Here is a 14,346-nt window from a genome sequence, read left to right as displayed (position 1 = left end):
TATAAAAAGAGGAAACTGGAACAAAAATGTGTATAGAAAAGAAAGCTATGTGGCCAGGCGGTGGTGGTGCACACCTTTAATCCCAGCACTTGAGAGGCAGAAGCAGGCAAATCTGTGAGTTCAAGGCCAGCCTGGTCTACATAGTCTAGAGCTATACAGAGAAACCCTGTCAAAAAAAACAACCCCCCCCTCCAAAAAAAAAAAAAAAAGCAAGCTATGCGAAGACTAAAATACTCCTAACACAAGCTAACAAACTAAAAATTGGGAGAAGCCAGGCACGGTCACACACACCTTTAATCCCAGCACTTGGGAGGCAGAGGCAGGTGGATCTCTCTCTGTGAGTTCAAGGCCAGCCTGGTCTACAGAGTGAGCTCTAGGACAGCAAGAGCTTCATAAAGAGACCATTCCTCAGAAAACAAGAGGAGGAAAAGGATGAAGAGGAGGAAGAGGAGGCAGTGGAGATGGCAGTGGACAGGAGTACTGGAGTACAGCCCTTTCCCTGGCCATCAGAGGGCACACAGTCTGCTGACACCTTATTTCTGACTTCTAGCTTCCAGAACTCTAAGACTATATACCTTTTGTTTGAAAAGAGAAACAAGAAAAACAAGAATTACTTTCTTTCTTTTTTTTTTTTTTGAGACAGTGCCCTGGCTGGCCTTGAACTCACAGAGATCTATTTGCCTCTGCCTCCCGAGTGCTGGGATTAAAGGTGTGCACCACTACACCTGGCCTGAGAATTACTTTGTCTGAGTGGTTTTTTTTTTTTTTTTTAAAACAAGGCCTTAGCTAACTTTAGTATACAGAATGACATAATTTAGGTAACATAAATCATTGTATACTGTCATCAAAGCATTAAAAAGGCAAACTTGTGGTCTCTTGGTATGTTAACCAGCAAACTCTTATAATGTACATAAGCATTATGTCATATACCATATAAACATATTTATGTTTTTTTTCTTAGTTCTGTAATTCTATTGGTGGGAAAAGGAAAACCAGTGAGTTGTGCCAACTCATTCCCGCCTCATTCTCATGAAACTCAAGCTTTTATTACATGAAAGTAATCATTTTCTCCTTCCAAGGTATGTAGAGGATTAGTGGTTAAGGTTTCTGAGGAAAGAATACATAAATCATTCAAAAATCAGTAGACAGTCTCTAGAAGCCATACATACACTGAAGTTCTTACCCTTGGCTTCTGGGGTCTTCCCACTGTGTAATTCGAGTGTTGTGGTTGACAAAATACACTCTGCCGTTGCTATCAGTTCTCTTCTCTTTGTTAAACAAAGTGAAAAACACAATATTAGTGTTGGAATAGTCTTTTCCCTTCAAACTAAGATAAAATAAGCTGAATCTGCCCATTTAGTGACTACTGATTTTATAATTTCTGTATCATATCACACACACAAAAGATTATCCTGGCCTTTGAATATATGTCTTTCTCCCATCTCACTAGCCCATTCACATTACAGTGCTTTCTTTTTCTTAATCAAGTTATTAATATTATTTCTGGGCTGGGAGAGATGGCTTAACAGTTAAGAGCACATATGCTCTTTTAGAGGACCCAAGTTCAGTTCCCAGCACCCACATCAGATAGTTCACAACTGTCTGTAACTCAAGGGCACCTGAATTTATGTGTACAAATCCACATACAGACACACATACCCACACATAATTAAAAACAACAAAAATTTTTTAAAAAATTAAATAAAAGTTCTAAGATGCTAAAAAGATTTAATTCATAATGCCCCGCCCATATGACCTCTCAGCTGTTTAGCTTTTCACAAATCACATATGGGTTTGTGTGTTAAAGTAGGTAGGTATGACTTAAGGCATCATGAGGACTAGGTAAGCAATTTACACCTGAGGTACTTCCTTAGGTCTACCTCACATAAACACAGCAGGCAAAGACAGTCTTTTAGGCAAGCTATTCTATAGCAATGACAAAGCCCACAACTCAAGCTTCTGAGACCAAGAAGTGGTTTTCCTGTACCTGTTTCAAAAGAGTAAAAATGGTCTGCTAATAATCATCCCCATAAAAATGAGTCATAGTTCTTTTGCCATAAAATGAAGGGCGAGGGCTAGAGAAACGGCTTAGTGGTTAAGAGCACTGGCTACTCTTACAAAGGACCTGAGTTCATTCCTAGCACCCTTGTGGTGGTTCACAACTGCTTGTAACTCCAGTTCGAGATCTGACTCCCTCTTCTGTGTGCACAAGGCATGCACACGGCATACAGATATACATGCAAGCAAAGCACCCATACACATAAATAAAAATATATATATAAATCTTAAAAAATAAATAAATTAAGGACAGGGTATAAATTTTAACCTTCTTCACTCAGAGATGTAGTTTTTGTTTTGTTTCTTGGTGGGTGTATACACTTGTTTGTATGCCAAGTGGATGTGAGTATGCATGTACAAGCACATTTATGCACATGCACATGGAGTCCAGAGGACAACCTCAGCTACGTTCCTTTTCAGCTACTATCTACCTTGTCTGTTTGTTTGAGACAAGAGTCTCTCATTGACCCAGGACTCACTTGATTCAGCTAGCCTGGTCAACCAGCAAACTCTAGGGATCCTCTCAAATATCTCCAAGATTACAAGTACCTGGCACCACACATTTTTTTTCATAGATGCTAGGAGTAAATTCAGGTTCTCATGTTGCACAGGAAGTATTTTACTATCTCTCTGCTTTTGCTTGGTTGAATCAGGGTTTCCGATGGTTTAGGCTGGTTTTAAACTCATTGTATAGCCAAGGTTGGCCCAGAACTCCTGATCCTTTAACTTCTAACTCCCAGGTGCTGAGATTACAGGCAAGTACCATCATTCTGGGCTATCACCAAAATGTTTTGAGTACTGCTGTGGAATAATCCTTCTGTACACTGTGAAGACAAGTTGTTCTCATTGTTAACAAAAAGCTGATTGGCTAATGGCTAGGCAGGATTTTCAGGGCAGAGAGAATACTAGGGAAAGAAGGACAGAGTCAGAGGAGAGGCCACAAGATGCAGAGCAAGCAGGATAGGAAAAACGTAAATGAGGTAAACGAGCCTTGAGGCAGCATATAATATTAAGTCTCTGTGTGTTTATTTGGGGAGTGGGTGGTGGGACAGAGCTGATCAGTGGTCTAGACAGAAACCTCCACCTACAGAGTATAAATGATTTTAAGGAAAAAACAATGGGATTTTTAAAAATGGATTTTATGTGTACCACCATGCCTGGCTTTCTTTATTTTTGAGACAAGTCTCTCAATGAACCTGTTGGTCATCAATTTGACTAGGCAAACTGACCAATGAGCTTCACGGATTTGTTGGTCTCCTCAACCCCCACGGGACTGCAGACATGTATTACCACAGCTGGCTTTTTACCTGGGTTCTGGGAATCCAATTTAAGATCCTCCTGCTTACATGGCAAACACCTTTCTGACTTGAGCCATTTCCCCAACACAGCCTCTTTTCATTATAAAGGATCTTGCCTCAAGTATTTGGTGATAGTAATAGAAGCTGGAGCCGCAAGAATCATACAATGATTGTAATCTTGTGAAACTGACTTTCTTGTCTAAGCATTAGCATCGTTAAGGTCCTTCCAGATTGCCGTATCAATGATCTGTTGCTTTTCACTTTGCAATGCTAGTGACTCAACCCAGAGCTCTGCCCATGCTAGATGAACACTCTATCTATCCACTGAGCAGCTCTCTAGCCAGATCTTCTAATAACACACTTTAAATTAAAACTGATGTGCTTACCCCACCCAGGGGGCAGAGGACCAAGGGGATCAAATTCTTTATTTTGTGATGTAGCAAACAAATCTTGATTCTATAGAGAATAAAAAAATGAATAATTAGACAAATAAATAATTCACAACATAAATACATCATTTCAGAGCAATTGTATTAATTCCAATATGGCTTCCCTGATATGTACGATACAACATATTCTTACAAAATTCACACTTAGAAAAGTTTTATTTTTGCTAAAAATATCTTTGAAAACCCTATATAATATTATCTAACAATTAAAATTATGTAAAATTAAGATAGTACATAAACTGTATAAATTCTTACCTGCAAATTATTGGTTTTTCCCTTGTGCTACAAAGTTTCCTCTGCTAGTAACATAGAAGTTAGAGAATCATATATCCCCCCCAAGTCATTCATAAAACCAGTACCTGGGGTGATCAAATAGCTTTCATATGTTCCCCTCAAGTCATTCATAAAACCAGTACCTGGAGTGATCAAATAGCTATCATATGTTCCCCTCAAGTCACTCATAAAACCAGTACCTGGAGTGGTCAGATGGCTGAGAAAAGTCTTGCATGTGTACACAAAAACCAAAAGATCACACATGCAGATGGAAGAATTGGGAGTAGAAAGACAACAACAAAATGCCACCAAGGCAATGAAGTTCATGTCTATTTCCCATGAAAGGTAAATGGGTCCTGGTGAGTTAAGTAGCTCATCCAAAATTACTCAAAATAACTGTGGACAGGAACCAGATGTACCTGACTTCAAAGCCATGGAGATTCATGTGGAACTAGGGTTGAAAAAAGCAGGCAAGTTAAGGATCTATACCCAGAAGAAATTTACCTATAATAATTTAGACAGAAACTAAAATGTAAAACAGAATAGACCTAAAAAGAAAATGGACAGGATATGATTGACACAAGCTTATAATCCCAGCTCTTTAGAAGGCTTAGCCAAGATCTCAAGTTGAAGGCCAGCCTGGGAATTTAGTGAAACCGTGTTTCAAAATAAACATGAAAAGATAGGGCACCCTTGAAGAGCAGCAACAATGGCTCCGCCCTACCTCATGCCAGTGGGTTCTAGAAGACAGAAGGTGATGAAGAACGGGGCAAGCTGAGGCATGGCCAATGCTGTAGACACCTCACCAAGCACACCAAATTTGTGTGGTTCATGATTTGGAGGGTATGTGGCTTTATGCCTTATGAGCAATGCACCATGTCACTGCTAGAGAGGTTCTTAAGGCCAAGAAAGCCTTCAAGCCCATGAAGAAGAGGGTAGGGATGTACATCCATGCCCAGAGGAAGTGCAAGAAGCTGAGTATAGTGTTGGCAGCCATGAGAAAAGCAGATGCCAAGGTTTAAGTCTACATATCCTCTCCCTCAATAATCCCCCTACGAAAGCGCTCTCTCTCTCTCTCTCTCTCTCTCTCTCTCTCTCTCTCTCTCTCTCTCTCTCACACACACACACAGACACACACACACACACACACACACACACGACAAACAAGAAACAAAAACTAATTTAACCTCTAAACCTACTAAGAAGGGGAATGTAGAAACATGTTTCCATAAGCAGTGATGGGGAAAACACTTATTAGAGTGAAAGGTGTCTTGATCATAACAGAGCAATAAAGAGAAGGAGATGAATTTGCCCACATCAGTAAGTGATAACTATTCTAATGAAGAGGTCCAAGAAAAAGGCAGGAGAGTCTGTAGAGATGGTTAACGGTTAAGAACACTGGCTACTCTTGCAGAGGACCCAGGTTCTATTTCCAGCATCCACATGGCAACTTCACAACCAGCTGTACTTCCAGTCCAATCCTATGGGATCTGATGCCCTCTGCTGATTCCATGCATGTGGTGCACAGACATACATTCAGGCACATAAAATAAAAATAAATAAAAACTTAAAAGAAAAGGCGGGAAAACAGAGGAAAAGTGATGCCAAGGAAGAAAAGTAAAGACGTTTTACTCTGGTGTATTCTATGATGCTGAGGCAATTGCAATGGAGAGTGCCAGCTTCTCCAGGCCTCTGGCAGAGCTGCTTTTCTTTGGTTCAAGTTCTATATGCTAGCCCAACAAACCCATCTATTTTGGCATGGACTATTTTACTTTTCTCAGAGACAGATCTGTGATACATTAAGACTTGAGATTACAAAATTTCCAGCAGCACACAGCAAGGAAAGCACTAATATATTTATTACTGTTTTTCCTTGTTGGTTTTTTTTTTTTTTTTTTTGGAGCTGAGGATCGAACCAGGGCCTTGTGCTTGCTAGGCAAGCATTCTACCACTGAACTAAATCCCCAACCCCTTATCACTGTTTTTTACACTATTAGTCTGAAGGAAAATATGTGTTTAATCCATTTGCTTATGTGTAGGAAAAAGTGCCTTATTTTGTTTTGTTTTCTCTATCCCCATCCTGTCCCACCCCAGACAAGGTCTCACTATGCAGCCTGCAGCCCTGGCTGACCCGGAACTCACAGTATAGTCCAGGATGGCCTAGAATTCACAGATCTGAATGCCTCTGCCTTCCAAGTCTCCTGAGTGCCAGAATTAAAGCCATTTACCACCATGTCTGGGTAGTTTTTTTCTTTTTTATGTTTTGTTTTTGAGCGGTTTCTTGCATTATCTAGGCTGGCCTTGAACTGTTGAGCTCAAGTGAGTCATCTGCCACTGCTGTTATACTGTATGTATATCTCTACTCTTGTTTAAAGTATTTTGTTTGTGCAACTCATTTGAAATTGTAATGTATAGTTGAGAAATACACATTAATAATTATAGAAGTTTGACTTCTATGATAGTCAAACTTATAGTCATGTTAAGTTTTCTAGGTATACATAGATATAATTCAATTAGGTAGGTAATCTTCAAACACTTCAAAGACCTACAGAATATGGTATTTAAAATGTTTTAAAAACTTAGACTTTCTGGACAGTGAGACACATCTGCCCCTGACAGCACCAATTTATTTCAAAGAGAAAGATGGGCATTGAAGACACTCCATATGGTGTTTATCTTCTTCTTGGCAAAAACGTCCATTTGGGCAAGAAACTGTTCTTCCTTGGATTGATTGACAAAATGTTGTATAAAATGGACATGCAGGACCCATAGGAAGGTGACCACTGAACTTTGCAAGGCAAGATGATCTTTCATGTTCCTGCTTCGCAGAAGAAACTGCCAGACATTTTACAGAACAAAAAAAATGACTGAAAGACTAGGCCTATGGGCTAAAGATGGATGCCCTAATGTTGCAGAGGAACTTGGGTAACTGTCCAGGCAGCCAGCTGTCTCTGTCATTCTAGATTTTTGGGAGTTGCTTACAATGTACTTCTTATTTACTTAGGTAATATTATATCCTTCTGGGGTCTTTGATGTAGTTGGGAAGACTAGATAGTTATAATTTTCCTTGGTTATGATAAAAGATAAATTAGGTATGAAACTTCAGACTCACAAATATAGGATAAATAGAATATTTTCCTTGAATTTGCCAAATATAAATAGACTAGATATTGTAACTGTAATTCTCGCTTTATAACTGTTTTGTTACATATAATTTTACTATGTTAAAGTTAAAACTTTCCTTTTTAATTAAACAGAAAAGGGGAAATGCTGTGGAATAATACTTTTGTACACTGGTTTAATAAAACGTTGATTGGCCAGTAGCTAGGCAGGAAGTATAGGCAGGATAAGCAGACAAGGAGAATTCTGGGAAGAGGAAGGCTGAGTCAGGAGACACCAGCCCACCATTCAGGGAGCAGCATGTAATGGCACACAGGTAAAGCCACGGAACACAACATATAGATTAACAGAAATGGGCTAAGTTTAAGTATAAGAGCCAGCAAGAAGCCTGAGCCAATAGGCCTTCATTTTGTAATTAAGACAAGCCTCTGTTTATTCATTTGGGTCTGAGCAGCTGTGGGACCGCGAGGACATGGGAACTGGGTGAGCACAGGAAAACTTTCAGCTACATGCCTCAACTTCCCAAATCCTGGGGTAATAGATGACACCATCAAATCCAGCTTTGTAAAGATACTCCTTTATAAATATATATGGTATAGATGCCTGTAGAGTGTATTACTATAAGGAATGAAAGCTCTTCAGTAGAGCAGCACACCAAAAACTGTATTTGGTCAGCTTCATCAGTAAGTATGCAGTGCTTCAACTCCCCCATCAGCTCTGCGCACCACTTAAGTCAGGTTCCCAGAGACTGAAGCGGTCAGATTGTCCGTAAGTTACAGGCGTTCTACATTTACAGTTGTACCAATTCTTTTCAATCTGCTTGGGTCATTCTTATTCATCTTATCCACGAATTTTAAATTGTTCTAACTTGTTTTCTGTTTGTTTTTTGTTTTTGTTTTGTTTTGTTTTTTTTCAGTTTTTTTCAAGACAGGGTTTCTCTGTGTAGCTTTGCACCTTTCTTGGATCTCGCTCTGTAGACCAGGCTGGCCTTAAACTCACAGAGATCCGCCTGCCTCTGCCTCCCGAGTGCTGGGATTAAAGGTGTGCGCCACCACCACTCCACTGTTTTTTGTTTATTTTTAACACTAACAGAAAAGACAGAACTCATAAGATCAATACCTATACCACCTATGGCACAAACTGGCTTGCCACCCTACTCTCTTGTCTTTTTAGTGTTTTGTTTTGTTTTTTTTTTTTCTATTTTGGTTTTTCGAGACAGGGTTTCTCTGTGTAGCTTTGCGCCTTTCCTGGGTCTCGCTCTGTAGACCAGGCTGGCCTCAAACTCACAGAGATCCGCCTGCCTCTGTCTCCCGAGTGCTGGGATTAAAGGCGTGCGCCACCACCACTCGGCTCTTTTTAGTGTTTTACATGACACATGCAGGCAATTTTTAGAGACTAAAGGTTTGTATTAGCTACAATAACCAATAAATCAATAGGCTACTTACCCCATAGATGAATCTCTGGTTAAACTGCTGCATTGCTCCCTGAAGCTGACTACGTTGTAGCTGCCACTGTTCATAGTTCCGGACAGATTCCAACGTTGGCCTCTGCCATGTTGTTGTTCTTGTGAAATGGTCAACATAATAAATACGTCCCATATTGTCCACACGCCGTTCCCAACTAAATCGGAAAAGAAACAACTAATTTAAGAAATACCTGTGAAAAACATGTAAGACTTTGACCTTGGGAAACTACTAAGTATTCTTCTCTTTGTACTGGGGACCAAATCCAGGGCCTCACACATGCTAGTCAGTGCTCTATCACGGAGCTACATCCTCAGCTTTCTCATTTATCTGAAATCATTTATTCATATTTATAAACTGAACTTCAATGCTTCTAAAATTTTGTCCTTTAAAAGTCTGTAACATGCTGGGAGGCAGAGATAGGTGGACCTCTGGGAGTTCGAGACTAGCCTGTTCTGCAGAATGAGTTCCAGGACAGGCTCTAAAGCTACAAAGAAACCTTGTGTCAAAAAATAAACAAACAAACAAAAAAGTCTGTAACATGTATCAATGAAGTCTTTTAAATGTAATATATATTTATAGTCTCAAAGGAAAAAGTGGCCGTCTCCCACCCCAGTGATCTTTTACACTCCTGCAAACATCATCAGAGACAGCAGTTGTATACAGAATTTTTCATAGACAAAAAAGTTATTTGCACAGGAATACAACTACCTTTTTACTTATTTGTAATAAAATAATAACTTCAAGACAACCAAGTTTTTTCTTCAAATTATTTCATAATGTAAGTTTACTATATAGAATTACCAAGGAGATACATATGTACACACATATATATTGATCTATCTGGCAAGATTTTTACAGTAGACACAAATTACACTATTGCCAGCATTACTATGCGTAGAGTTCCTCATCAACACTTCATATTACCTGCTAATTTAACAAGTCAAACAACACTTTTTAGGGATGTATTTCTTTAAGGATTAGTTAATACTAGTTAATAGTAATACTAGTTAATAGCTAGCAAGATAGCAAGGTTAATATTTTTTCTTTTCTTTTTTGTTTTTTTTGTTTTTCAAGATAGGATTTCTCTGTGTAGCCTTGGTTGTCCTGGAACTGGCTTTGTAGACCAGACTGGGCTCTACCTCAAGAGATCTACCTACTTCTGCCTCCTGAGTGCTAGGATTAAAGGTGTGTGCCTCTACCACCCGGCAATATTTTTCTAAAGACTTTTACTTATATGTATGTATGTGCACATGTATGCTGGTGACCTCAGAGGTCAGAAGAGAGAAATAAATTTATTATGTATACAGTATTGTGTCTGCACATATGCCTATAGGCCAGAAGAGGGCACCAGATCTCATTATTGATGGTTCTGAGCCACCATGTGGTTGCTGGGAATTGAACTCAGGACCTCTGGAAGAACAGCCAGTGTTCTTAACCTCTGAGCCATCTCTCCAGCCCCTTCAATGATTATCTTTAACAAAACTAATTTAAAATTTTATGGCTCTTAGCCAGGTAAACAGTTCAGACAGGAAAATACAAAGAACAAGAACTGTGGAATCTTTAAATTAGAAATGATGAAAGTAAAAATCATTCATAAAGGTATGGCAGCATAGGTGTGTAACCCCAAAACTTGCAAGACTTAAAAGCTGAGGCAGGAGGATCAAGAGTTCCTTCTGGGATATGCAGTGAGACTCTGTCTCCGAAAACAAAATCAGTCACAATAGCAACACCCCCTCAGCATGCTGAAGTCAGTTCTCTAGTTCTCTTCTTTCTAGTCTGGGTCTAACATAAAGCAGAACAGAGAGGAGGAAAAGACTGTAGGGAACACTGGGTATAGATACAATGGATAAACTCTTGTTTTAAAATTCAAACACTTACCCAGGAGGTAGAGGTTCTGGTCTATCCCATGTTGTTCGCTTTTCAACATGGTCTACATAGTACACACGCCCATGCTGGTCTACTCTCTGCTCCCACCTTAAATACAAATCAAAGACTAGTAAGGGCATTTTGTGTTAGTTTGGCTTTTTAATCCTGTCTACACCTTTTCACTTTAAATGACCATCTTATATAACTGAGGGAAGAGAGCCTGTTAGTCTATAAAGGAAAAAATAGAATTAAAAGATAGCCAAGAAATATCATCTAAAAAGAGAGAAAGCCCCAAGAGTGACACACAACAGTCAATGAGGTTTCTTTTTCCTACGTGTTTGCTCTGGAAATAACATGCATTTCAAAGTCAGTCCATCACCTCAGGAGACCAAAGCTTCCCAATCTGATCAGATATACTCAGAACTTGAGAGGAAAAGCAAGCATCAATGCCCTGAAACCTAAACAACTGAGCTAACTGAAAGGCAACATTCTGACTACATTCTAGAAAAACTGAAGTCAAAGCATGTTATTATCAGATATTACAGAAGGAGAGTTATAGACTGGCCACTGTAAGTACTCTAGTCTTCTGGGCAGGTTTGTTGCCAAAGAGAAGAGAATAGCAGTAAACCATCACAGCTTATTATTTTAACCATTATTTGCTTACTTATTGTTATATGTATGGGTACTTTGACTGCATATCAATCTGTATACTATGTGTGTGCCTGGTACCCACAGAAGCCAGAAGAGGGCATGAGATCTCCTAAGAGTGGAGTTACCCACAACTGTAAGCAGCCATATGGGTGCTGAGAATCAAAACCAGGTCATCTGAAAGAGTAGCCAATGTTCTTAACTGATAAGCCATTACTCCAGACCTTAAAATCTTTTTATCTTTTTCTTTTTTTAGATTTATTTTATTGTATATGTATCAGTGTTTTGCCTGCATGTATATGTGCACTATGTGCATACCTGGGACTCACAGAGGTCAGAAAAGGGCACTGAATCCCCTGGAACTGGAGTTATGGGTGTTTGTGAGCCACCATGTGGGTGCTGGGCCCAGGCCCTCTACAAGAGCAGCCAGGGCTCTCTCTCAGCCCCAGATAATTTGTTCTTAAGGACAAACAACAGTCTACTTTAGCTTGTCATGCAGTATGGTTTAGATACAAACGGTTCCTGTCCTGCCACCCCACCTACTACAGCTGCTCGTGTCTTTGAATACTTGGTCTCCAGAGAGTGGTACTATTTGGGAAGGTTGTAGACCCTTTCGATACACATTCTACCTAGAGGAAGTGGGTTGCTGGGGTAATGCCCATTGAGGGCTGTAACCAGGCTGGCTTCTACTTAAGCTTTCTGCTTTCAAACTGCCACAGTGATAAGACCAAGTTAAAATCTCTCCCTCAGTGGTTCTGTCTCACTGGTAAGTACAGTAACTAATACACCACATAAGCTCTCCAAAAGGAAAATGGCCTAGTTACCAACAAGTATAATCTGTCTAAGTAGCTGTAATTCCCATCGTGAATTTATTAATTTACCAGTCAGCCAAATAACTTTGACTGGCATTCTGAGCCCTGAACATGAGGTTTTGGTTTTGATTTGTGTGTGTGGTATTGAAGGTAGAACTTGGAACTTCACACATACTAGACATGCTCTACCACTAAGCTAAACCCTTAGCCCTGACTGAGCTCTCAATTTGATCAAAGTATTAATGTTAAAAATAGGGGTTGGGGAGATGGCTCAGTAATTAAGAACACTTGCTATTCTTAGAGAGGACCCAAGCTCAGTGTCCAGAACCCACATCAGGTGGCTCAGACCTGCCTGTAACTCAAGTTCCAGGGGTTCCGATATCCTCCTCTACTCTGCAGGCACTGTTCACATGTGGTGCACATACAGACAAGGCAATCAGGCACACACACATACATATCAATTTTCAAAAAAAAATTTAAGTACAAATTAAAATGGGATTATGAAACTAATTTATCAGTTTAAATTATTACATTGCTATGATGATTTTATAATAAAAAATCTTTTAAAAGGGTATTTGCTTTTTCCCTACCTAGAGAAGCAGCACTTAGTCACATGACTATTTTATTACTTAACTTTCTATGGGTGGCAGTGGGGGTCCTTGAATAGTTGCTTTGTTTTCCAGGTGTAATGGTACACACCTGTAATCCACACTTGAGAAACAGAGGCAGAAGGATTAGTAGTTCAGGGCTATCCTCATCTACATAGTGAATTTGAGGTCAGTAAGGGCTATACAACACTCTGCCTCAAAACACCAAAAAAAAAAAAAAAAAAAAAAAAACCCATAAATAAATAAATACCGATTATTGAGACAGAGTCTCATGCTGTAGCCCAAGCTGACCTAGAACTCACAACAATCTTCCTGTCTCAAGACTCCCAAGTGCTGAGATTACAGGTGTGTGTTAACATACCCAGCTCAATTATTTTTTCTACTTCCCAAAAAAGAAGAGGTAGTATTTAAAACATGGTAAGCTTTCTTGGATTCCATATTCCCAAAAATCAATTACAATTACTTAAAAGACAATTAACGAAAGAATACAGTATATAATCTTATTTAAATTAGTGAGTACATGCAAAATCGTAAAGAAAACCAATGTTAGCAGTTACTTACCCAGGTGGGAGGGGAGCTTGACTTACAGTATTCAGTGGCCTAGGGCCTGAGCCTCCAGATATAGTAAGAGGAATTATTAACCCAGATGTTGCTCCTTCGGATGTACTTGTGTTTGTGTTTACATTTGTATTTGTTGGTGGTATAGAGCCTGTACTAGACCCGTCACTTTCAGAATTGGTGGATGGTGAACCGTTTACAGATGCTATGAAAGATTTAAGGAAAATAAGGAAAGTTTTTGCTTTCTGAAATCTAAAATCAAGATTGAATTTTAACTTAAGAATTTAAAAGTAGACGACAAATAAAACCTAAGATGTGAATACACAGGTCTCATCAAATTACAGAGCATATAAATTCTGAATTCATAAACATATAAAGTAACTACTTGAATGATTAATTTTTCTGGTGCAAGGGCCTTGTGCACAATAGGCAAGTACTCTTTTACTGAGCTACAACTCCTAGCCCAGTAAAAACTTTTAGAATAGGAAACTATGGGTACCACTTTCCAGATCCTTAAAACTGCCTTCTCGCCGGGCGGTGGTGGCGCACGCCTTTAATCCCAGCACTCGGGAGGCAGAGCCAGGCGGATCTCTGTGAGTTCGAGGCCAGCATGGGCTACCAAGTGAGTCCCAGGAAAGGCGCAAAGCTACACAGAGAAACCCTGTCTCGAAAAACCAAAAAAAAAAAAAAAAAAAAAAAAAAAAAAAAAAAAACTGCCTTCTCTATGTGACCTTGAAGATCTGAGACTAATTTATGGTGTTGGTAATGAGTGTATTGATGCTACTGATGGCTAATCAGAAACTGGATATTCTATATAAATGCTACTATATAAATAATGAAACATGTTCATTTAGTGAATTTTTTTGTTTAAAAACTGATTATCATTTATCAGTAAGCTTTAAAAATTTTTTACCAGATTTATTCACTTATTTTTTTTTCCTTGACTTGCATGTGTGCCTGTGCACCATGTGTGTGCCTGGTGCCTGCAAAGGTCAGAAAAGGAAACAGGAGTTATGGGTGGTAGTGAACTACCATGTGGGTGCTGGAAATCTAATGCAGTCAGTTTCTCTCCAAGAGCAACAATTGCTCTTAACTGCTGAGTCCTTTTCTTCAGGACCCCAGTCAGCTTTTTAAAAGATAAAATGGACTAAACAACCAAATTCTTTTTTTTTTTTTTAAGATTTATTTAT

At 39.2% G+C, this 14,346-nt stretch overlaps 1 protein-coding gene across 2 annotated transcripts in view; it reads right to left on the bottom strand.

The window, feature by feature from the left end:
• Itch (itchy E3 ubiquitin protein ligase) overlaps window positions 1–14,346 on the bottom strand; it is a 91,118-nt gene that overhangs the window by 33,465 nt on the left and 43,307 nt on the right. For both annotated transcript variants that reach the window (XM_059261707.1, XM_059261708.1), the window contains 5 exons: window positions 13,160–13,361; window positions 10,543–10,638; window positions 8,644–8,818; window positions 3,743–3,812; window positions 1,184–1,268 (listed from right to left, as the gene is read on the bottom strand). In XM_059261707.1, the coding sequence (XP_059117690.1) occupies window positions 1,184–1,268; window positions 3,743–3,812; window positions 8,644–8,818; window positions 10,543–10,638; window positions 13,160–13,361 (628 nt within the window). The remainder of the gene's footprint in view (window positions 1–1,183; window positions 1,269–3,742; window positions 3,813–8,643; window positions 8,819–10,542; window positions 10,639–13,159; window positions 13,362–14,346) is intronic.

This window comes from Peromyscus eremicus, chromosome 4 (genome assembly GCF_949786415.1).
Source record: "Peromyscus eremicus chromosome 4, PerEre_H2_v1, whole genome shotgun sequence".
In the NCBI taxonomy this organism is placed as follows: domain Eukaryota; kingdom Metazoa; phylum Chordata; class Mammalia; order Rodentia; family Cricetidae; genus Peromyscus; species Peromyscus eremicus.
This window is presented reverse-complemented; position numbering and strand designations above follow the sequence as displayed.